The sequence below is a fragment of the Amblyomma americanum genome, chromosome 9 (genome assembly GCF_052857255.1).
Source record: "Amblyomma americanum isolate KBUSLIRL-KWMA chromosome 9, ASM5285725v1, whole genome shotgun sequence".
Taxonomy (NCBI): Eukaryota; Metazoa; Arthropoda; class Arachnida; order Ixodida; family Ixodidae; genus Amblyomma; species Amblyomma americanum.
The window spans coordinates 86,647,799-86,672,997 of NC_135505.1; the positions used below are offsets into that span (position 1 = coordinate 86,647,799).

General features: G+C 45.9%; 1 protein-coding gene across 1 annotated transcript; it reads right to left on the reverse strand.

Annotated features, from left to right (window-relative positions):
• Positions 1-922: 922 nt before the first annotated feature.
• Positions 923-24,684, reverse strand: LOC144105003 (female-specific histamine-binding protein 2-like). Its single transcript, XM_077638225.1, has 5 exons — positions 24,515-24,684; positions 22,438-22,616; positions 20,078-20,160; positions 2,839-2,925; positions 923-1,192 (listed from the first exon to the last, which is right to left on the reverse strand). The coding sequence occupies exons 1-5, from the start codon at positions 24,647-24,649 to the stop codon at positions 1,053-1,055; spliced, it is 624 nt and encodes a 207-aa protein (XP_077494351.1). The 5' UTR covers positions 24,650-24,684; the 3' UTR covers positions 923-1,052.
• Between the last annotated feature and the right edge of the window lie 515 nt (positions 24,685-25,199).

Consider the following 25,199-nt stretch of genomic DNA (forward strand, 5'->3'; position numbering starts at 1 on the left):
TGCCCGTGAGCTCTTACATTGAATATTTCATGAAAATACCTTCCAATATTTCGCAGTTTCCTCACAATTCAACTTGTAATCCAGAAGTCCTGGACCTCGAACGATCAATTTTGTTAAGAACATCATAATGAGGCGAGGTAGAGGGGCCCCACTAAAGGATAAATTTACAGCATCTTTCATGAATCCATTGAATCATTCCAACACAGCCCTTTCATTTGTGAATCACGCAGCATAACTTCAATGATGCTGAGACATACGCTCTATACATCTATACGTCGCAAGAAGTTAATATGGGCTCAATGCTGCTCTATCCTATGGGGGCTGGCATTCTTACATAGGGTTTGGAAATGAAAGCTTGCGAATGAGAATTTTTATTTGAAGCATAAGAGCTGACTACTAGGTCGCAGCAGGGCAGGTAAGAGGTGGGCATGTTGCACACCGTTGAAAGTGAAGTGTAAAAGACCCTGTACCGCAGCACCATACAGCACGCACCAAAACATCTGGCCTTTCCTCAGAGATTGGCCTTTCACCTTTTTTTTCGCTGAGCGGCGCCATTTCTTTTCTCCAACAACGTCGACCTCTCACGAATGGTTCTCTTCCTTACGAGGAAAAATACCAATGTAATTCCTGTAGGCAGCCGCTCTCATGCCTTTTTCCACAGACCGCACTCGGTTGCTCATTACTGTCTGAATCGTCTTGTTTTCCCGTTCAATAACTACTATGCCAGACAGTATTTCTGGCAGAATCCGAAGAGTGTTTAGAATCGACCGTGTCTGTACAGTATGTCTGATGAAAATGTTGCCATATAAGTTCAAACGCTGAAATAAACTAACGACGTTTGTTGGATGAATGGCCAGTAAATATTAGTGGAGTGACATGGCCACACAAAACGAAATATTTGAGGCAGTAAGTAATGCAATACATGGCTGCAAGAATTTTATTGCTCTGGAATAACATAAGGCAAAAAAGAAATAAAAGAAAAGCAGCGATCACGTCTAAACTACTTCTCTCAAAGGCCAGGTTTCGGCAAAGCTTGCATCGCAGACGTGCCGTTATTTATGATTTCTTGCACACGTTTTTTTGTAAGCCCAGTGGTTTTTAATGCCTCTTGGGTTGCAGAAGAATTTATACGCAAATAAGCAGCACTGTGGAATGTTGTCGACATTTTTGCCATTCACCCAGAGCTCACATCCTGGAAAAAAAAAGAGATATAAGCTTATTTTTTAATCTTAACTTGCGGCCCAAATCTTGTGTTGTGTAACAGAGGGAAAGTTTCGATGCCTGAAAATATGAAAATGAATAATACTCCGCGAAGCTTTGTGGCAGAAGTCATCGCTTTTGGGGACCTGTTTTACAACAGCTTTGAATGCTACTCTTTTCTTCAGCATCTGTTCAATAACATTGTAAGAATGAAAAGTTTGAATTGTGGTAAAGACTCGTTTACTCAACAATTATGACGGGCGACGAGCAAGCACTCAAAGTCTTGAGTCTTGGAGGGTAGTTCAGAAGGGCCTTTTAATGCATGCACTAACCCAGCTATTGATCCAAAGCGTTCCAGCGCGTATCCCCGCACCACACTCCCAGCGGTCTTCTTATTCTTCACTACCTCGGTGGAGATGATGAGAAAGTTTTCTATTGCCACAGGAGCAGGAACAGACAGTAACAAAGATCTTCGCTTCGCACTTAAAGAGTAAAAAGGAAATAGGAACTTGCTTCGGTTAGTACAGTTCTCAAGAACTATAGAATTGATCAGATAAAAATCGCTTGTATGAACTGTAATTAACGTTCAATGAAATACTTGCGTAGCATTTCTGTGAATCAAGCGCCTAGTATAGCCGCATACAGAATACTCCGCCTGACGTTTCTCCACTATCAGGTCGTTGCGTGGGCCTTAAAGAGAAGACACAATCCTGAATCAGATTAACCCATGGAAGCTACAAAGACTGGAAACTGCGATGCATTCAGAAGTGCTACACTCTGGCGGCTTTTTCGACGGAAGACGTGGTATTCATACTGCCGTTGCCCGGGCGAGTATGTCCTATCTTATATATGCTGCAGCAAAGGCGGGTGCTTCAAGTAAGAAAAAGGTACCGGAATTTCACGTCGGACTTCTTCCCGGCATTTATGGAATTGTTACAGTAATTACTGATGTTTCGATTTAGTTACGTTTTGCTATGGATCATGTTCACATTTTCTGTATCCCCTGCTGTTTACGGGGCATCGAAACTGGTTCCGCCAGGAAGGCAGACTTGCGTCACACTAGACAATGCTGCCCCAGGTAAAATTTACAGAAACGAAACAGGCATGCTGAAGCATTTAAGGCATAATTCTACTTACTGAAACTTTTCCATATTACGTGAGGTGTTCAAAATTTTTACTTCTGGAAACTAAAAAGCTGCCTTTTAATAATGAGAGTCTGTCAAAGTGACTATGTTCAAAAACTCCGGCCTTTGTCCCTGGTATCGATATTGCAATAGAAACGTGCCCCCTACTTATCTGATAATTGACGCCTCTAAGCATGCCCATGCTTGCGATTTTCGCAAAAGAATTAGTCTCGCAGAGATTTCAAAATATACTTAAAATTTACATTGCCTCACTAACCCCGAATACAACAGCTGGTAAAAAGAGCGCATGTTGAAATTTAAAAATTAAGGCTTGAACTATCCGCGATATTTGCGATTACCTAATGCCCAAGAGACATTGCGTCTCATTCTACACTATTCCTTTGATTTTTTCTGAACTGTCTTCCACAAGATAAATTTTCTACCTTCAATCCTTTAGCGTTTGCGCACGTTTTAGCAGCAAAGTCTGTAAAAGCAAAGAGCGAATGATACGTACCTTTTCCGCCGTTCATATAGGGCACGCTGAAAAGGTCGCAGGTCTCTCCATCACTGAAGATGAGGGTGTCATTAAGTGTTGTGCCATCTGTTGGTCACAAATATAAACATATGAACGACTTAACCCGGAGAAACTATTGTCCCGCTATAAATGCATAACTCGTAGCACGCACTGACGTTGGTATTGTGGACTTTTCTTCTAAGCCGATTGTTTTATTTTTTTCTTGCCATCCCTGATGCCAGATAAGTGAGGACGCAACGAACTGCATTTGCGCTTTGAGGGCTAAAGCGCTCATACGCTACTAACACCGACCGATAATTGTGTTATCTTTGGATCTTTGGATCTTGTGCCGTTGCCCTACAACAGCGACGCCAATTTTAGACAAACATGAAATGGAATCGATAGCCTCTGCTGGTATTCGAACCCTCGGAGCGCGGACAGACCCGTATTGAAGGCCACATCGCGAGCAGCCGCTTTGCGACAGCAATAGGGCATCGCCACAGCCAGACACGCCTTGTGTTAAACTGCCACGCATTCTCACGCTGTGCATTGCACATCGTCTTCTTCGTTCACTAATACTGCTACGAAACTGATATTCGCGTTTCGAGTTATGTGGCGGTAGTAGCAGCGAGATGTGCCTGGTCTTCGTTCGCGTGGAGAATATTGTGACAAATATCGCAATGGAGCAACCCGTTAGCGTCGACAAAGCTGGTGCAGGAACGCCGCACTGGAACATAGGCCGCCGGAGTATTTTATTTAAACACAGACGATGACAAAGTTCGATCAAGACGCGCTTAATTTGATCTATCGGTCAGTGAAAACCTGGATCGCGTTGTCATATAAATTATCCTTGTTTCGCACAATAATCGTTGTAACCAAATTCAAAAACCTTCAACTTTTTATAACCACTTGCCCGATTGAACGCTTTTTTGCCGACCTAATACCACCCCTCTGATTGATATAAAACTGAATTGGTCTGTGAATAATTGAGAATTTTTTTCACATTTGTGCACTAAAGCGTGAGCATTGTTCTCAAAACTTCCATAATTACTTCCGGTAATGGCTATTGAGAAAGTTGTATTTCTAGTGTTCATGTCATCTTTGAGCTTCGGAAAGCAGCTCTGAATGTGGGGAGACGAAAATTCTGACCTATTCTATTCGCACGCTGATTTAGCGCTCCAAGCCCTCTCCCCACCTGCTCAAATAAGCAGCTGTATGAAACCTCCACCCCAGATGGCCGAGAAGGCTTTGGCTTGTTCTGTGATACGATGTCGAAATTCTGATAAGTGGCGGGATGGGTGGGCATTGCAGCATAAAGAAGCCCAGCTGAGATGCATATTTAATCTGCAGAACATACGTTCATTCCTTCTTGCACTGAAGTTAAGGGAAGTACATGTCCACAACAGATTAAAGAACATTTCCCGAGACACCCCAAAAATAATATAATCACTCGTGTATCAGAAGCTGCAGGCGTAATAGCAAGATACTATTACTTTTTACCGTCGAGTTATAAATGGCTTCTGTACTGCTCGCTCTTTGCCTCCGGTTTAAATTATTGCTTGCCTGTTGGGGTAAGTGCACTTTACTTATTATAAGCGGTTTGCGTACGCTCCAATCGAGACCAATCTGACATATATGTTTTGAGTTTTGAACATTACTACGCACAACCTGAACACGTGTTTTAACATTAACTTTCATTTCGGTCGCAAGTCTTTACTTATAAGCTCCCGAAATAAAATACAAACAAAATTTTACCGCCCCTGACCAGTTTCTATAGTCTATTGCTCACTAATATTCAGGACACACATTTACCCTACACGTCACACTGATATTGCGAAAGTTGTGCGTTGCCGAACATGATATGGTGCGCATATGGTGCGACACACTCTTCCTGTTCTCTTGAATTATCAGAGCGTGCACGAGATTGAAACAGAAAATGTGAAAAAAACGCGCGACCTTTTTCTTTTGCAAATGTAGAACATGCTGTATTGTGTGCTTTCGGGTTATTTGTTTCTATTGGATAGGTTTACATTGTTATTTGCATTATATCAAGATTTGCATAGCATTAATTTCAATTTGTTTAAATTGCGATAATTTACACTACGTTTCGCGTTCTGTTACGATATAAATTGCATTATCGCATCCCTAATTACATTTGTACTACGCCTGTGTAATAGAACTAAATTCTATTATACGCGAGCTTTTTTCCGCCAGCTGGCCGTCATAGTTGTCTGTCATAAAATAGGAGGGGGGGGGGGGCTGAATTTTTCTCAGGGTAACAAGTTTCCACATTTTGTCTGGGCCTCCCGTCATTTATTTTACCAAGAACTAAGCAACTTTATTGATTGACTGATTGAATGAAGAAATGTGAAATGCGGCATTATTAACTTTATTGATTGACTGATTGAATGAAGTAATGTGAAATGCGGCATTATTGTTGAGTGAAAAACAAAGTATTCGGCCTGGAAGAATTTTTCGCTAGTTTTTCCTTTGAATTCTCTGCAATAATGTTAACCGAGACGCGGAGCACAAGCGACTGTGATGTCTTCAGGTTGAAGAATTATACGACATATTATGCAAACAGACATGTTCGCGGCGGTGGTGTTGCATTATTGCTTCAGGATGACGTTGAAGGCGAATTACTTGAAGCATACACTTTAATTACTCCAGATTATGAAATTGTTTCAGTTTCTACACAAAGTGCTGTGGTTTCTGTGTGTTATCGCCCTCCTAACGGTAATATTGCATCATTTTTACAGTTTTATGACATGTTGCTGGCTTTTGTTGTTCAGTATCACAATAAGAAAACCTTAATAGCTTGTGGTGACTTTAATATTGACATGGGTAAACCAAACCCATCTGCTAGAGGTTTTAATATGACTATTATGTCTAATGGCTTTGTTAACCTGATCAATACACCAACCAGAGTCACAAGCGAAGGCCGTTCTGTTCTCGATTTAATTATTACTACCTCTATGCAGCTGAATGCTTTTTCTGGTGTTTTATCTTGTTGTGTTAGTGACCATCTTCCTGTGCTTGCTTGCATTGAGAACGCTAGTACAATAGGAAGTAAGTCCACATCAATCACATACCAAGCTATTACAGAATCATCATTGAAATCCTTTAGGGATGCGCTCATGAAAGTATATTGGAGTAAGATAGCTGAACTTCGTGATGCAAATGTTGCCTATAATACATTTGTCGATTGCTTTAAACAGATATATCACGACTGCTTTCCTCTTGTAACACGTGTGAAAAGTCGCAGAATCCGCAAGCCATGGGTAACGCCAGAGCTTCGCAGAGAAATACAAATGAAAGACAAGCTGTATAGAAAATTTTTGAGCAGCCGGAAGGTTGAGGACCTTGCGGTATTTAAGAAATATAGGAACAAATTGACTAAAAAACTGAGGTCTGCACGAACAGCCTATCACGTGTCACTTCTAGATGTTAAGAATGCTCGAAATGGTGTACTATGGTCGAGATTAAATACACTTCTTCAGCGGGACAGTTCCCGCACTGCATTAACAAAATTGAATATTGATGGAAAGGAAGTTTCTGGCATTGAACTGGCTAATGTATTCAATACTTTTTTAACGAGCTTGGCTACCTGTGCTGTAGCACGTGCTGCCGGATCTGACGCTTGCAAATATGTTCGAATTCAGAATGATGAAACAATTTTTCTGCATCCAGTCACGGTAGACGAAGTAGTGTCGGTGATAACAAATCTTAACAATAGCAGTAGCTGTGATATTGATGATATCCAAATACGGCCAGTCAAGCATGTAGTTGACATAATTGCTCCCATACTTGCTCACATCTTTAACATCTGTTTAGAAACTGCAGTTTTTCCGGAAAAAATGCAATTAGCAAAAGTTGTTGTTCTTTACAAAAAAGGAGATCGCAACGCCCTCGCCAACTACAGACCAATCTCTATTTTGCCAGTGTTTTCAAAAGCATTTGAGAAAATGCTCCATCTAAGAATGTCAAATTTCATCCATAAATTTAACTTGCTAACACCATTTCAGTTCGGCTTCTGCAAAAGCAAATCAACTGAACTTGCATTACTCCAACAAAAAGAATATATAATAAAGCAACTAGAAAACAAAGCTATTGTCATTGGTGTATTTGTGAACTTCTCAAAGGCTTTTGACCTGGTAAATCATAAAATCTTACTAAACAAATTACACTACTAAGGTATCCGAGGAAAAGCACTCTCATTGTTAAGTTCTTATTTGTCGTTTAGACAGCAAGTGGTGTACATAAATGGTATAGGGTCTGAACCGAAGCCGCTCTTCTGCGGTGTCCCCCAAGGCAGTACGCTAGGGCCTCTACTCTTCAATATTTACCTAAACGATATTGTCAACATTAGCGATAATACAAAGTTTTTCATCTATGCTGACGATACGAGCGTATTTTTTTCGGGTGAAAATGTTCATGAACTTATCAAACAATGTAATGCCACAATGAAAGCCCTTGAGGTCTGGTCTGCAGTTAACCTGATGCAAATAAACGAGAGTAAGACCAAAGCTGTCATATTTAGGCCGAAAAATAATGTTATCTTACCGCACGATAATATTATATTAAACTCGCGGGCTGTAGAAATTGTTGAGCAGTTTAAATGCCTTGGGGTCATATTTTCTGCCAGTATGTCATGGGATTATCATGCCAATTATATCTTGAAAAAAATAGCTCAAATCACTGGTGTTATAGGCCGTCTAAAATACATACTTCCCACAAAAACTAAGATGCTGGTATACAATTCAATATTCAACTCGCATTTAAACTATTGCCAGTTGGTGTGGGGCACTACAACATTCACTAACCTTGAACGTATTCATTTAATGCAAAAATAGATATCTCCGAAATGCATATAATTTACCGTTCCGACATCCAAGTGCAGCTTTCTTTTGTCATTCCAGAGTTATTAAAGCACATAATCTTTATAAATATCGCCTCAGTGTTACATTTAAAACTGAAATCAAGAAGAATGTAACAAATCTTAAAAATTTGGCAGAACTATGCAAAAGAATCAGTCTATCCAACAAGACGTGGCGAAAAATGGATAGTGCCAACACCTCGGCTAAATCTTGGTAGGGAATGCCTTCAGTACACACTTCCATCTCTTATAAATAGGTATATCCACATTATCCTCGATTTGTTTTCTTTTTCACGTCGTGAGCTACATAATTTGTTTTTGAATAACATTGTTTAAGTTTCATTATGTATACATATTGCTGTTTCGTGTATTCTCCGGTGCTTCCTTGATGTGCTTGTTTTTTTTAAAATTGTATAAACTCTTGTGTTGCCTCCCTGTCAATAATTAGGATTGTAGACTCGTCAAGCTGCCCAAGGGCAGCTTTTTTCTACGATTCCTCCATCTGTAGTGCTAGATGGGAAATAAACTGATTTGATTTGATTTGATTTGATTTAGATAAAATATGACGCAGAAAGGGCCGAACACTAAGTGAATGTGAGATTAAGCTAAATGAGGCGCAATATTTTTTGTTTTCCTGTTCCAGCCTTCAAAGCAGCCATTCTGATACGGAAATTTTCTTTAAAATTGGCAATTTGGTATAACAGCATTGTGGCCGATGATGACAGATGTCTTTATAGCCTAAATTTTTAATTACTCTGCTAAATTACACTTTTTATTGTATCAGCATATGCCGTGCTCAGTGCCTAGAAACATATCACTCAGAGCCAGGGCCATCGCTTCATTTTTTTTACTGGTGGCATATAGCACCCATTCGCTAACAATAGGCCTGCTATGAAGGCGAAGTTTCTTGTAATAAGTTCGATTTTTACATCGCTCGAAACGGCACAAATTTAAGAATAATTTATATCTCGAAGCTCCTCATATACAGCCCAGACCACTTAAGAAGACCCTGACTGTCCCTTGTACGATGTTCGTTCTATCTGAATTTCCTAGAAAATGAACAAACCTTATCGCCCCAAGAAATTTTTTTTAAATGGGGCATTTGTTTCTCTAAAACTGAATTATGCGCGTCACTTTATTAGGATCCGACCATAACGGGGTGCTTCCCAAGCTCTGCACAGCGGTCGTATTCTCCTTGCTGAGAACTTGTCGGCAAACAATCTGCCTTAAGAACGCGCTATAACTGATAACTAATCGCGAATGAAACGCTCACAATAGCTGGTTGCTGTCCGGTGACTATAGATATACATTGCAATCGGGCAGTTTCAGTACTTCCCGTTGAATAACTCCGTTAGAGCATGTTTCTGCGATGTGGCGTCCGTGCCAACTAAGTCATCCGATGAGACTTCCGTCAAAGTGTGCACCAACGATGCGTTGAAAGGGACCCGCGTTCGACCACTTGTGTGGGCTTTCAACGCCGTCATCGGTCGATTCTACGCCCATGCAGCTTCAAACTTAGCGAAGTCCAGGAATGCACAGAAGGTATCAGCCGCACACTTTGCAGTCTGTACACTGTTTGTGCGTGTTAACAGCAGAAAAAGTGGAGAGCCGACTAAGCATGCGTCGTTTACCACCTGCCCAGCGGTGCTAGCAAGGCATTCCAGTTACGAAGCGAAAGCTTCACTACGCCAGGTATTCAAGAGAGCAGCGTCAGTGCAGTCACGTGATAGGTGTCACGTGGTGTTACGTGGCAGGCCATGTGACCTACTGACGTCATCTCAATCTACCCACTGTGGCAGGTGCCAAATACCCCATCGGGCATTTCACCGACGCTTTACAGGCAATCCGTCGGGCAGTGTGTGTGGCGTTTGTGAACGCAGAGATTAAATAGAACCTTGCACTTCTCAACAGGGTTAACCAAATTTTAAACTACGGCTATTTTTTCTATCAAATCACTCCTATTGGTTTGTAGCGCCCCTTGCGCCGCGCCCGGCTCGCAGGCAATGGCCTCGTAAGTTGGGCTAGGTCGCCGCAGCGCGAGCAGCGCAAATAAACACTTCGAACCTCAACGCTGTCGGAACTGGTTCTTCCTCGCCATAGCTCCGACAGATTTGGCGACCCGGCTTCGAACACGCAACCCCACTATCTTACATAGATTGCCCTGGCTCTTCCGCCCTTCCTACCGGCGGTGACATGCCCCTGAACGCTCAGCCTCTCGGTGCCTCGGTGGCCGCGTTGGAGCCGTTCAGGCTGCCGTCATTTTGGCCCAATAGCCCCCGCTGTTGGCTCCTTCAGGTTGAGGCGCGTTTCCAGCTGCGACGTATCACCAGCCAGGAGACCAAGTTTTTCCACCTCGTGTCGTCCTTGCCCCCTGACGTCGCTGAGGACTTAGTGGACGCCATCAGCTCGCCGGACTCGGCTCGACCCTTCGACACGTTGAAGGCGGCTATCATCAACCGCGAGTGAGCGTCCGAGCACAGCTAACTCCAGCAGCTCCTCAGCGCTAGAGAGCTTGGTGACAGCCGCCCTTCGCAGCTCGTCCGTCGCATGCGCCAGCTTCTGGGAGAGTCCGCTGCTCAGCACGACACACTTCTGCGCGAGTTGTTCGTTCAGCCTCTTCCCCAACACATGGTCCCCATCCTCGGAGTTGGGGGTGATGTTTCATTAGGCAAGCTCGCTGAACTCGCTGACCGAGTTGCGGACTACTCACGGCTCCCAAACGTCAGCTCTGTGTCCAGTCCGCCTCCAACTACTGCCGCAGACTCCAAGCTTGCCAGCATCGAATGTCGTCTCCATGCTCTTGCCAGGCGGCTCGATGTCCTCGCATCATCGCCGCGCCGTTCTCCGCCGTGGTTCAGGCCACGCCGCCGCTCCCCGGAATTACAATCATCCAGCGCGCGGCCAGCCACCTCGCCCTCGGCTTTCTGCTGGTACCACTGCATTTTCGGCAGCGCTGCCCGCGACTGCACACACCCGTGCTCCTGGTCGGGAAACGCTGCGACCGGCCACTGACGGCGGCAAGTGGTCCTGGTGGAAGGACATACCGATTATTTTACGTCTCAGACAAGATTACTGTCACTCCTTTCCTAGTCGACACGGGAGCACAAGTCAGTGTCATAGCGGCCTCTTGGGCAGATCGCCGTCGCAACGAACAGATTTCTCCGCTCCAAGCGACCTACATCTCCATCATTTGTTCGTGAGGCCCACGGTTCCTGACGCTTAACCTCGGATTGCGCCGAACTTTTCGCTCCATCTTCATTATCGCTGACGTCTCGCAAGCTGCTCTCGGCGCGGACTTCCTCAGTTTCTTCATCCCAGCCGTCGACATGCAAGCTCATCGCCTCATAGATCTCAGCAGCACCTCTTCGTCAACGGCGTACTCTCCACCACTGCGACGACGGGGATTCGCACTCTCTTCCTTGTTTCGCAGTATGCTAAAGTTCTCGCTGACTTTATAAACCTCACAAAGCCGCATTTCCAGAGAGTCACCGGTGAAGCACTCGATCACTCACCACATTGTGACTTCCGGACTTCCGGTGTTTGCTCGCCCTCGCCGTTTGTCAGGATAACACCTCGCTAATGCTCGCCGTGAGTTCGAACACATGCTGGAACTCGGCAGAGTACGCCCTTCCTCCAGCTACTATGCATCGCCACTTCACATGGTTCCAAAGAAAGATCCGGGCGACTAGAGACCATGTGGAGATTACCGCGCCCTCAAAGCTCACACTTTATCAGACCGCTATTCACTTCCTCAAATACTGGACTTCACGTCAAATTTGGCTGGGTGCGCGATATTCTCTAAAATTTACTTAGTGAAAGATTATCATCAAATTTCTGTGGAGCCCGCTGATAATCCGAATACAGCCACTACCACACCGTTTGGCTTCTGTGTATGTGCTGATGCCTTTTGTCTTGCACAACGCCGCACAGGCTTTTCATGGAGCTGTCAATGAGGCTTCGCGAGGCCTCGACTTCGTGTTCGCTTACATCCATGATCTCCTCGTAGTAAGTTCACCCGGTTCTGAGCATGAAGCTCATTTGCGCACCCTCTTCCGTCGACTGGATGAATATGAGCTCGTCATCAGCCCGAACATGTGCCTCTTTGGCGTAGCTACAAGAGTGTTCCTCGGCCACCTTGTCACTCCACAGGGCATTCGGCCTTTCGACAGCAACGTCAAAGCCATTCAAGACTTCCCCGCTCCCACGTCACTCAAAAAGCTCAGAGAATTCTTGGGCGTCCTGACCTTTCATCGCCGTTTTGTTCTGAAGTGCGCTTCTTTCCTGTAGCCTCTGACCGAGCTTTTGGCTAAGAAAAAAGATTCTGCTGCTCCACTTGAGTGGACTGAAAACGCGGCCGCTGCATTTGCTGCTGCCAAGAAGGCGCTCGGAGATGCAGCTTTGCTCATTCATCTAGTTCCTGATGCTTCACTGCGCCTCGTCACCGACGCCTCGAGCATTGCCGTCGGTGCAGTTCTGGAGCAGTACGCCTCTACTTGGCAGCCCCTCGCATTTTTCTCCAAAAAGCTGAAGCCACCTGATACTAAGTACAGCACCTTCGGTCGAGAATTGCTTGCTGTGTACCTCGCCATCAAGCACTTTTCCCACTTCCTGGAGGGCCGGGACTTTCACTTGATCACGGACCATAAGTATCTATTTATTTATAAATAAATAAACAAGGCCTTGACGTTTGCCTTCCAAAGGAACCACAGCACCTATATTGCACGCGAGATCCGCCAACTGTGCTTTATCTCCGAGTTTACAGTGGATCTCCGTAACGTCCATGGCCTGGAGAACGCTGCTGCTGATGCGCTTTCTCGTGTTAGTGCCATGGCGTCTGAATCACCAGTGGACATGGATGAGCTAGCGGCTGCAAAGCGCAATGATCCAGAGCTGCAACGTCTTCGCTACTCATCCAAGTCCCTGTCCTCCGCCGAATGTACACTGCCATTTTCCTCCCAGTTCATTACGCGCGAAACATCCACTAGCGTCTCGCCCCCTACGTACTTTTGGCTTTCCGTCGCACCATTTTTGAAAAACTGCACCGCCTGAGCCACTCTGGTATTCGTGCTACGCAGAAGCTGATCACATCTCGTTTCCTTTGGCGAAGCAGCAATGGCGACGTCCACCACTGGGCACGAACCTGCCTTGACTGCCAGCGCGTCAAAGTTCACCACCATACCGTCACGCCTGCCTCTTTTTTTCGGCCGCATGACGCACAGTTTTTGCACGTTCACATAGACATTGTTGGACCACTGCCGCTATCACGTGGGGCCTCGTATCTGCTCACCTGTGTGGACAGTTTCACCCGCTGGCACGAGGCGTTGCCCATTGCTGACACTACAGCCGAGACCGTTGCTTCGGCCTTCGTGGCAGGATGGGTCGCTCGTTTCGGCTGCCCGTCTGTCGTCACCACTGACCGAGGCCACCAGTTTCAATCGGCCCTGTTTACTGCTCCTGCCTATATTCTGGTCGTTCGCCACATCCATACGACCGCCTACCATCCTTCTGCCAATGGCATGGTGGAACGTCTGCATCGACCACTGAAGGCTGCCCTTACCACTTTTCAGCCAAAGGAACGCTGGTCCGACCACCTTCTCCTCGTCCTCTTGGGAATTCACTCCGCAATGAAGGCTGACCTCGGCAGCTCTTCTGCAGAGCTAGTCTATGGTGCTCCCCTGCGTCTCCCAGGGGAATTCTCTCCTTCCTCCCCTCCGGTAATTCATAACGCTTCCACCTACATCCGAGCCCTACGCAACACATTTGGCCACATTACTCCTGTCAGCCCTGCAGCCCGTCACCCTCAGTCCGTGTTCGTCAGCCAGGACCTGGCCTCCTGCCCCCATGCCTTCATCCGCCGTAACCACGTCCGTCCCACGCTCACGCCGGCCTACGATGGACCGTTCCGCGTCCTCCATCGTGCGCAAAAGACCTTCACGTTAGACGTCAACGGCCGTGAAGAGGACGTGGCTGCTGACCACCTCAAACCAGCTTACATTGCCACTCCTCTGCCCCTCGGCCCTACACTCGCTCTCGCTTCGACTGCGCCACCATTGTGCGCAGCTTCCTTCAAACACATCCCCTGGGTGAATCCTGTGGCTTTGCTCTACGGGGAGGGGAGGAGGGGGGTGCCTGTAGCGACCCTCGCGCCGCGCTCGGCTCGCAGGCCATGGCACGCGGCACCGGAAAAAACGGATGAAGTTGGGCTAGGCCGCTGCTGCGGGAGGAGCGCAAATAAACATTTCGAACCTCAACGCTGTCAGAGCCGGTTCTTCCTCACCTTAGCTCCGACCAGTTCATCCCCGGCATGCTCACTGTTACTTCCCTTTGGACGTTGACTGTCAGCCGTTCCCATGGCGCTTTTCGTACTTCAAACGCTTTCCGTGTCTCCTAAAGATGCGACAATTACAAACCATCGGCACTGTTACGTTTCGCCTACGACGCGCGGTACAGCCGGCGCGGATGCAACGGACGCCGGGGCTTCGTTCAAAGTGGCGGTCATTTTGACCCGTTCATCGCTGCCGCAACGCCTCCCGCCAAGCGCGTCCAGGCAGGTTTCAATGCCACATGTCTTCCTGTGTGCGTGTGTGTGTGTGCATGTTGGTGCCCACGCTTGTCAAAGCGCGGCAGCCGGGGAGAGGAGCTCCCCAACTGGGAGGCGAGGAGGTCTGACCGGCGCCGGCCCGGCGGACGCGCACGTCACGTCTCAACATGTCCGAGCGTCGCCGTATCGGGCGCCTCATCCCGAGCCGTTCCTTCTTGCCCTCGACTCCGAGGGTATAAAGGCGGCTGCCCCTGACGCCAAAGAGACTTCGATTTTTCCGTCGAGTAACGTGGTCGCCCTGACCGGCTGCTCTTTTGCGATGCTATAATAAACAAGTTGTTTTGTTGGCAGTCGACTCATCCTTTGCCAGGACCTTCGGATGTTTCCAGCTGTGCCCCAGGCCGCCAGGCCAACGCTACCCTTGGGGCTTGCGACCCATTTGCAACAACTGGTTGCCAGCGGTGAGATCGCGACAACGGAGGCCAGCAGTGAAGATATGCGGTCAACTGTATGCTGAGCAGCACAACGACCATCCGGGAGCAGTGCAACGAGCCCTGTGTGATGACTGGTTGCCTGCAGCGGAACGACTGCGCTGAATTCTTGGCTGCGAGGTTTGGTGAGTGCGGGACTTTCTTCTGAGTTTTGCCAGGCTTTTGTTAGTGTCAGAAACAGAGCTGGTAATTGTGTTGTCGTTGCTGCCGGGTTAGTTTGCGGCAAGACAATAGTAGGCAGTAGAGAAAGCAGAATTCGGAGCAGCCGTGGATTTGAAGTCGTTGCGCAAACCGAAATTGCTGGAGCATGCAAGAGAGTTGGGTCTGGATGTCTCAGACAAACTCAGAAAACCATAACTGCTAAGGGCTATTCTTGAGTTGGAGGCTGAGGATGACGAGCTGTCGGAATGCCTTGAGACCATTGAGGAGAGGGAGCAAAAAGAGAAAGACGAGCGCGAACGTAAAGAGCAAAAAGAGGAGCGCGAACGTACAGAGCAAAAAGAGAAAGACGAGCGCGAACGTAAAGAGCAAAAAGAGAAAGACGAGCGCGAACGTAAAGAGCAAAAAGAGAAAGACGAGCGCGAACGTAAAGAGCAAAAAGAGAAAGACGAGCGCGAACGTAAAGAACAAAAAGAGAAAGAAGAGCGCGACCGTCAACACGCTTTGAAAATGAAGCGTCTCGAGGTAGAGATGGAACGCGCTCGTAATGGAAGTCAGGCACACGGTGCAGGAGAACGAGTATCGTTCAAAATGACTGACCTGATGCGGCCGTTTAAGCTTGGAGAGTACATTGGTTTGTTCCTGGTTAACTCTGAGCGAATGTGCGAGAAGCAGGGGTTCTCTCGGGAAACGTGGCCCCAGCGCTTGCTCACTTTGTTACCCGGCGAGGCGGCCGACGTAGTCGCTCGCTTGAAGAGAGAGGAGGCAGAGGATTTCGACCAAGTGAAATCGAGTCTGCTAAAAAAGTACAGGCTGTCAGCGGAGGCGTTCCGTCGGAAGTTTCGGGAAAATGAAAAATTCAGAAGTGAGTCATATACAGAGTTTGCCTACAGGCTTATGTCAAACATGAAGGAGTGGCTCAAAGAAGAGAAAGCGTTTGGTGACCACGAGAAAATTCTGCAGTGTTTCGGGCTGGAACAGTTTTATAGTCGGTTACCTGAGAACGTGCGGTACTGGGTCTTGGATAGGCCAGACGTTAGTACAGTGGCTAAAGCCGCTGAGCTAGCCGAGGAGTTTGTGACGCGTTGGGATCGCGGAGCTAAGGACGGTCAAAAGGTGAATTTGGCTCCAAGTCTGAGAGGCCGAAGTTCACACCCATGAGAGCAAGGGGGGACACACGTAGTGCGGATGCGAGTGAAAGCAGTCCGACCGAACGTAAGGAGACGGCGGCAGCCGAAGCCGAACGCAGAAAGTGGTTCGAGACGAGGCAAGCGCGCGTGTGTTATACGTGCCAGAAGCCGGGTCACTTTTCGGCGCAGTGTTCAGAAACAAAAAGAAAAGTCGTGTGTTTGTCATCATGTAGCACTGACGAGAAGATGAAGCTTCTCGAGCCTTACATGCGAGACTTCCTCGTGAACGGGAAAGAGTGCCGAGTGCTTCGTGATTCCGCAGCTACAATAGATGTAGTTCACCCCTCTTACGTAGAACCCAATATGTTCACGGGCGAGTGCGCATGGATCAAGCAAGCCGTGGAAGCTCATAGCGTGTGTCTGCCCGTAGCAAAAGTGCTTATTGAAGGACCTTCCGGAGCACTTGAGACGGAGGCCGTAGTGTCATCTATGCTGCCCCCCCCCCTCCCCAGTACCCGTACCTATTTTCGAACAGGTCCGATCACCTCCTGCGCGAGAAGGGGCTTTTGGTTGGTGAGGCTAGTGTTCAGGCCTTAACCAGATCGAGAGTTCGGGAGCTCGCTGCAAAGGCGGTAGTTGCGGGGCCGACGTTGTCGAACAATGAGAAAGGGTCGGAGGCGCAGCAAGCTGATATTCAGAGCACGTCCGAACTGAATAAAATTGAGCCTGTAGCGTTGAAGGCACCAGGTACTGGAGAGGAAATGCCCGACACGGGAAAGTTAGAAGAGCTTCCGGTCGAGCTTCCGGGACTAAGCTCAGTGACGAACAGGGAAGACACCGATCAGGTCATTAGTGACTTACTCAGTAAAGCACCGCTGTCGCCTGAGCAGAAAACCGAACTACACCAACTCTTACAAGAGTTTCAGGGTCAGTTCTCTGAGAGGCCTGGTAGGAATTCTGTCCTTACTCATGATATAGAACTTACCTCCCCAGAGCCAGTACGATCCAAGGCGTACCGGGTGTCACCCCGCCAGCGCGATATTATGGAGGCTGAGGTAAAGAAAATGCTACAGCTCGGTGTTATTGAGGCGGGTGAGAGTGATTATACGTCCCCTTTGATTTTAGTTGAGGTACCGGGCAAGGAACCTCGTCCTTGCGTCGACTACCGCAGGCCTAATTCCATCACTAAGGATCAAATTTATCCGATCCCTAACATCCAGGAGCGCCTTGAAAAAGTTAGTAGCGCTCAGTTTATTTCCACCCTAGATCTTGTCAGGGGTTATTGCCAGGTTTCACTTACAGAAGAGGCTAGTAGGTATGCGGCGTTCATTTCACCAATGGGAACATTCCGTCCTAAAGTTTTGAGTTTTGGTTTGAAGAACGCGCCATACTGCTTTTCAAGCCTCATGGACAAAGTGTTGCGGGGACAGGAAGAATTCGCTTTACCGTATTTAGACGACGTAGCGATATTCTCCGCATCCTGGTCTGAGCATATGGCACACTTGCGGGCAGTGCTAACCCGCCTGCGCGAAGCGGGCTTGACAGTCAAGGCTCCCAAGTGCCAATTAGCACAGGCCGAGGTTGTCTACCTCGGTCACGTGATTGGACAGGGTCGTCGCCGCCCCTCTGAAATCAAGGTGGCCGCTGTGCGAGTCTTCCCGCAACCGCGCACGAAGACCGATATTCGGTCGTTCTTAGGTGTCGCCGGCTACTATCAGAGGTACATCCTCCGGTACTCCGATATCGCGGCTCCCCTGACGGATGCTCTATGAAAACAGAGCCCCAAACAGTCGTCTGGGGCGAGACAAAGGAAAGAGCTTTTAGCGCCCTAAAGAGCGCCCTAACAAGCCAGCCTGTGCTACGATCGCCAGACTACACAAAAGGGTTCGTTGTTCAGTGCGATGCTAGTGAGCGAGGCATGGCGTTGTACTGTGCCAACGGGAAAATGGAGAAGTGGAACACCCCGTCCTGTATGCTAGTCGTAAGCTGACCAGTCGTGAGCAGGCGTACAGCGCCACCGAGAAAGAGTGTGCGTGTCTCGTGTGGGCCGTTCAGAAATTGTCATGCTACCTAGCCGGCTCGAGGTTTATCATTGAGACGGATCACTGCCCTCTCCAATGGCTGCAGACCATCTCTCCCAAAAAAGGCCGCCTCCTGCGCTTGATCCTCGCTTTGCAACAATATTCCTTTGAGGTGCGTTAAAAAAAGGGGAGTCTCAACGGTAACGCCGATGGTTTAAGTCGAGGCCCCTAACGTGGGAATCTGCCTCAAAGTTGTTTTGTTACTGATGTTTTCTTCCTGAGGCAGGATTTTTAACATATTGCTTTTGTTCAGTGTTTCAAAGTGATGACGTGCTTTCTAGTGCAATTTTCCCATTTGTGGACTCGTTCTGAGTGCTGCTTGACTACTGCAAGGAACTAGGCAGTAGTATAAAAGGGGAAAGAGCCTGGCAGAGCTTAGTGAGGGTTGTCTCGTGCTTGCTGACTGAGCGGTTGCGTTTCGGCGTTGTTCTAACGCTTGCTGGGAACGAGAAAAAAAATGGCAACTCTCCCGAAATCACTTTGCAGTGACCTGTGTGAACCTGAACCTGAGAACGAGGCCTTCTCTGTGCGCTGCGCTCAAGCAACGCCGAGGGACGACCGATTTCGATTACGAGCATCATCGAGCGACATCCCTCCGAACAGCGGATGCAGTCCTCTGACCATCGGGATCTCCTTCTCCCGGCGGGGCGGTCTGTTACGTTTCGCCTAAGACGCGCGTTATAGCCGGCGCGGATGCAACGGACGCCGGGGCTTCGTTCAAAGTGGCGGTCATTTTGACCCGTTCATTGCTGCCGCAACGCCTCCCGCCAAGCGCGTCCCGGCAGGTTTCAATGCTACGTGTGTTCGTGTGTGCGTGTGTGTGTGTGCATGTTGGTGCCCAGGCTTGTCAAAGCGCGGCAGCCGGGGAGAGGAGCTCCCCAACTGGGAGGCGAGGAGGTCTGACCGGCGCCGGCCCGGCGGACGCGCACGTCACGTCTCAATATGTCCGAGCGTCGCCGTATCGGGCGCCTCATCCCGAGCCGTTCCTTCTTGCCCTCGACTCCGAGGCTATAAAGGCGGCTGCCCCGGACGCCGAACAGACTTCGATTTTTCCGTCGAGTAACGTGGTCGCCCTGACCGGCTGCTCTTTTGCGATGCTAGAATAAACAAGTTGTTCTGTTGGCAGTCGACTCATCCTTTGCCAGGACCTTCGCATGTTTCCAGCTGTGCCCCAGGCCGCCAGGCCAACGCTACGCTTGGGGCTTGCGACCCATTTGCAACAGCACGCGCTTGGACAGCGGTTATCAATGGTTTCAATGCCTCGTTTTCTTTGCTGTTTTCGGTTCGCTATAATCATTTTGCGGTGGTATTACGCGGTATGAAAGATACTAATCGGTCTCCGTGCTTTTTGGATGTGTGATTTGACTGACATTATCGCAATAACGTAGCAATTACACGAAACTACTAGCATAATATGGAGAGCATATAAAATAATTTACTCTTATTATTTGCCTTTTTGTATATGCTCTTATGTATATGTGCCAACCATGCTATAATCTGTAGCAAGAGCGCTGCATGTGCAAATACATAGTTTCCGATGTCTCCACGCTCGATATTACCGTGTGGTACAGCCACAATTCGTTCTTCATTGTATACAATTTGATGTTAATAACTGAGTGTTCCTTATACCTGCGGTCGTTATCAGCGGACTGAAGCACTACACAGCTATAGGTGTGCTTTTTTACTCAGTCGTTTTCAGAGGAAACTAAAAAAAACTCTTGTTTCTCAAGCGAATTCCAATCAGAACAATGTACAAAAAGTTAAAACGAAACGGTATTGTGTTCCGAAAAATATCTTTCTCCACCTGTTCCAAGGTACGAAGTGTGTCTATGGTTTGCTTTCAGCAGCTTTAGGCTTTCCGATCCTCATAATATTCTTATTGAACCTAGCAGCTTCGAAGATTGTTTAGTGATTGCACTGAGACCAAGAGCAAGATATTTAAGATTCAGAGAAGCACTTACTCTTCAATGTATACTGAATGGCATTGGTATTGTTAGTATAATTGTAGGTGAATATTGCCTTGACTTCTTCGCTCACTGTGTACCTGAAATGAAGAGAAAATGCTTTGGTTATCCAGGTAACTTTACTATGTCCAGTTTTGAAGCTTCTCTGCTGAAAACACAAACACGCAAAATATGACAATAATGGTAAAATACGCATCCTTCTCCTGTATTCGGCATGCTGTCTCGCCTTTATCAGCTTTCCCTGATTCTTTATTCCTTATGCTCTTTTCTCCTTTTGGCTTTTCGCTCTCGTCACGTTCGTTTCTGTTCTCGTACCGACTGTGTCAATGCTTCCAAATCAAAAGCTTCATCTCCTGTTTTCATGATCTTGTGTGCAAAAAAAGAAACTTGATTTTTTGTTTCTTTTCTTTATTTAATACCACGCTTGTGGATGTGACTTGAGGCCGAATCAATTGTAAGGAGAGGTATGAATGTCAAGTGTGTTTTAGATACCTAGAACGTTATTCTAGTGTTTTGAGGGTTATGTTGGGCATCTTGTGTCGGAGATGAATAGAAAGCGGCAATCTTGCAGCTGTATTTTAAAGCTGGAACACTAACGCCATGATAAAGAACAATGAATTATTATTGGAGTGAGAGTTTGGACAGCTTCGAGATCATTTATCAGAACAAAGAAGTATGTGCTCCGTAGGTAAATGCGTATAGTACTTCAGGCCGAACGAGTGACGAAGTGAGCAATTTCACGTGATGGCGGCTCAGGCGAAGGTGATATTCAAGAAAGCTCAATGTTTTCTTAGCTAATGGTATCACGTTCGCAACATGCGCTGTCCTTTTACGGGGATATATGATATCATAGCGTATTATTCCAAACAAATATATCGATTCTATAGACTAAACGATTGTCAACTCACAGGAGCGACTGTTGTCACGAAAGCTAATGGACCGAAGTTGAATGGATGCGGACCGATTAGGCCATCAGGTCCATGGGCAGGTGAAGGGTGGAGCAAAGTGAGAGCGTTGCGTTGGAAAATCCACACGTACGCGAGATAACAAAAGTTGTGATCTTGACGCGGGTGGAATCAAAATAAACGAGCTATGCGCGTTACCATCAAAGGAGTCGAATGAAAATATTCGCTACTCCGTGCTTACAAATTTCTGTCGATAAATTATACTTATTCTACTCCTTGTCTAATGCAAATAATACTGACTTTCAGTTGTGCGCGCCGTCATTATTGAATTACACCTATTTCGTTCAAAAGGGCGGTTTAAAGCGGACCTTCACACGAGCTCACCAAAATTGTTCTGCCTTGTTTACTCGCTTTTTTGCGTTTTAGCGGCATGAGTCGTCTAAATTGAGTTCGTATTTATTTCTGCGTTTTTTTTATCGCGTTTCGCAACATGGTAGTCTTGAACGATTCGACTTCCTTATGCTCTCACACTTTTCTCCGGAGATAGCAATGAAATGGGAATTATAATCATCATTATCTACGATATCTCTTTCAAAATTGTATATAAGACAATCCTTCTATGTATGATTTTTACAGTGTACGCCTCCTTTTGTTCCTTGACAGAAATGCAGCGACTGATTCACGCCGCATGCTCTCGTACTGATTTAGCCACGCATTTACTGCACTGAGCTAACAGTCGTGCGATGTTGTACAGATAAACTGCAAAATAGTGAGTGCGTAAATAAATACCCTTGTTTTCATTCTTCTACATGGGGATTATGACAGAACACAAATCAACGGGCAGTCATCAAAAATGAGCACTAAAACCGGAAAGTACTAGTGCCGGAAAATGAAAACTATGCACGCCAATAACTCGTTCTAGAGGCAAGAGCCGTCAAACTCATGTGATTACACCTGCAGGGAGACGAATATTAGGCTTTATATTTAAAAATGGGCGCGATAACAATATAAGGTGTGTGGTAAGCCTTGCTTGAAATGAAACCATCAACCTATTCAACAGTGGCCATCTAATTCATTTCTAGGTCTGTGTTGCCCTCTGCTGCATCATGAAAAGTATTTCGTAGGTATATATTTCAATGTCCGGATTTCTTATTTGAGGCTGCTGAGGATTATTATATATGTTATATTGCATGAATAATATAAATCGTTGTTTTCTTGGATAGGTGATTTCAAAAAATTCTGTTCATTAAGAGAGCACTTTAAGAAAAATCGCTTCTACACCTGATCGTCTAAACAATATGATTTACCTGCATTGCAGTAATATGTGAAAACGGCTATGTTTTTGTCGCACACTATTTTTCTGGGTGTGACGCTGAGGCAAAGGGAAGATTTGCTTAATACAAAACCCCCAGACAGTTCAAGTTAAGTGGTTGTGAACGCATTTGTACTTACTCATTCGTATCACTGGACGAGTTTCTGAACGTGAACACGGAAGTAACAGTCTTCTCCACTTCATTTTTATTGGTTTCTTTTACTCGCAAACAAGTGAAGTTTTTGCCCCATGAAGCTTGGTCATCATCGAATGTCGCCACTACGAGCCAGTAAACGGTGGTCTCATTCTGGTTCAAGCTCTGAAATTTAATTTGTACATTAGAAACTCTTGCAAGCGTAAATTTTCTTCTTCTTAACGGGTTACACGTTCCTCCGCTTATGTGTGCTTTCAGCTTCAGTGTCCAGCGCAGCACTGTCTTTTTTTCGTTTAGACTGCGCATATGGCTCCATATGTCACAAGTTTAATGAAAAAATCAATTGTTACTGCTTCTGAAATAAGAAAAAAAAGGCCTTTCGGCCACCCATTTCATAGGTGAATAAATATTCTCTTTTTGTAATCACTGAACATTCATCAAATGTTCAGTGGCCAATAACATCAATTTTCAGACCTATCTATGCTTAGACCTAACGGAAAGAAACAGGTCTTAGAAATAGGAGAACATTCACTAACCCGCCCGAGACTAGAGCTTTGAAACGTAGTGATTTTCCGCCTACTCGGCTCGCATGCACCAGTGTACGCTTTGTTCCCTACTCGACAAAGTGACATCGTGAATTGCAAAAAAATTTTAAAAGCAGCTTTATTTATTTGAACATTTTTTTTAAACAGACAAAAATTGATTAAACAACTGCTGCTAAAAAAACTGCACTATCTTCCTCCGAAAAAGCCTACAGTGACCTTTAACGCTTCTGAAGATGAAGGAACTGTAATGTTACGGAGGCCGCATCACTTTTTGCACCCGTCCGAGAATATTCCTTCATGTACAGAAAAAAAAAGTATGCATGCAGGCGTATTTGTAGCAGTTAAAGTAAACGAATCTTTCCGTGGGCGGTCACTGATTCGATGGTTAAAAATTATATACCTATCTATCACAGTAGATTGATTAGCTCAAGGTTTATATAGCGTGTTTCACCCGATACTTCATACAATTTTATAAATAGGCTTTTCGACTTAGAAATGCGCAATTTCCGGCTTAGCGCTGTCAACGGTGTAGTACATCAGACTACAGCTAAGACGTGCTAACTAGCAGGCTGGTTAACATATACTGAATAACTAGTTCTTAAATATTACTGTTAGGCTACCCAATTATTGAAGCAATTTTGGCTATTTCGACTCAATTACGTGCATTGGAGAGGTCGTTTTGCCTGCAAGCTTCTCTCTAGCGTAAGTGTTTTGGCGCCATGTAGCCGAGATTTGTTTGGCCACAGCGCCGAAGATAACCGCATTTTCAAAATTCTTAAAGCTACCATAAATATTACTTACTGTGAACTACACGCCTCTCATTATATAAGTAGTCTAACAATAATAACTAATCATTAACTATTCAATATTATTTAACCAGACTGCTAATTAGCACATGATTGAACAAGTCTTGGTCTAAGCAAATCTTAGCTGTAATCTGATGTACTGCACCGCTGACGATGCTATGCCGAAAAAACTGCTCTTTGAACTCAAAAAGCCGATGTTTAAAAACTTTTGTAAAATTTTAGGTGAAATGCCCTGTATATTTGGAAAACTGTCTGTATTGACCTTTTATGTATTTATACCAAAGTGAATATCTGATCTGCTGTATAGCTATGTTTAAGAAATGGAAGACGAATCATCAGATGGTATTCTCTTCATAAAAACTATGTTTGCCGGTCTAGAATGCATTTATCACTAGGATTCCTTCCTCTTGAGAGCCTTTCTTGGACTTACGTTTACAAATTCGACGGATGTATCTTTCTTATTGGAAAATAAAATTATACCTGTAATACACACCAATTTCTTTTGGATTCAAGAGGAATAACTAGAATATGCAGTAAAAATTGGAAATAATAAGCCTTAGTCTGCGCGGCCTAATGCACAGGACACTGTCTCAATTAACTCAGAAAGCTACATCCAGCATATATTTAATAGTCAGAAATATTGGCACGATTTTTAAAGTCAAGAGCATGCGTAATTTCTTTGCCGTATTATTAAAACAAGTAAAGAAAATACCTTCCATGCATCCTGGTAATTGCCGAACATATCTTCATTTGCCCAGAGAGGAGGTTCAGCCACCCCAGAGGCATGACCCTGCGTTCCGGCGCAGAAAGCTGACCCTAGAAGAGCAAAGAGAACAGCAAGCTTCATCGTGAAATTCGTATGCGCTGCTGAAGCTACTAAACTCCTTTGACACTGTTCTTATCTCGATGCATTATATAGCCCTCGCTTGGCCAGCAAAATAGCCATACGTCTTCGTACAAGGTCTATTTTGTTTAGTGCTTCTGGCATTGTTCCTACGAAACAGCATGACATTGGTACGAAGCAAATAATATAATTATGTTTAGCGCAGCGCATTCATAGCTTTTTTTATGAATTCAAAAATAAAACAGTGGCGCCACTGAGACAGCACAAAAAAGCACACGACACGTGCATATTATCAGCTTTCCATATGACAGAAAAGAAGCATATTAAGAACACTAAACTGCGTCACTTTACAGATCACATGATCGGTCCGAATGCACCCAGCGACAGGAAATACAATAGGCATATCTGTGACGTTCAACTCAAGCAACTGACACATCGTATGATCTGTCCAGACGCATCCAGCAGCAGGAAGTCTAAAACGTATACATAACCCGTCTAAACCATAGCGTATAAAGTACCGCTATCGTTCACTTAACAAAAATAATGGATATTA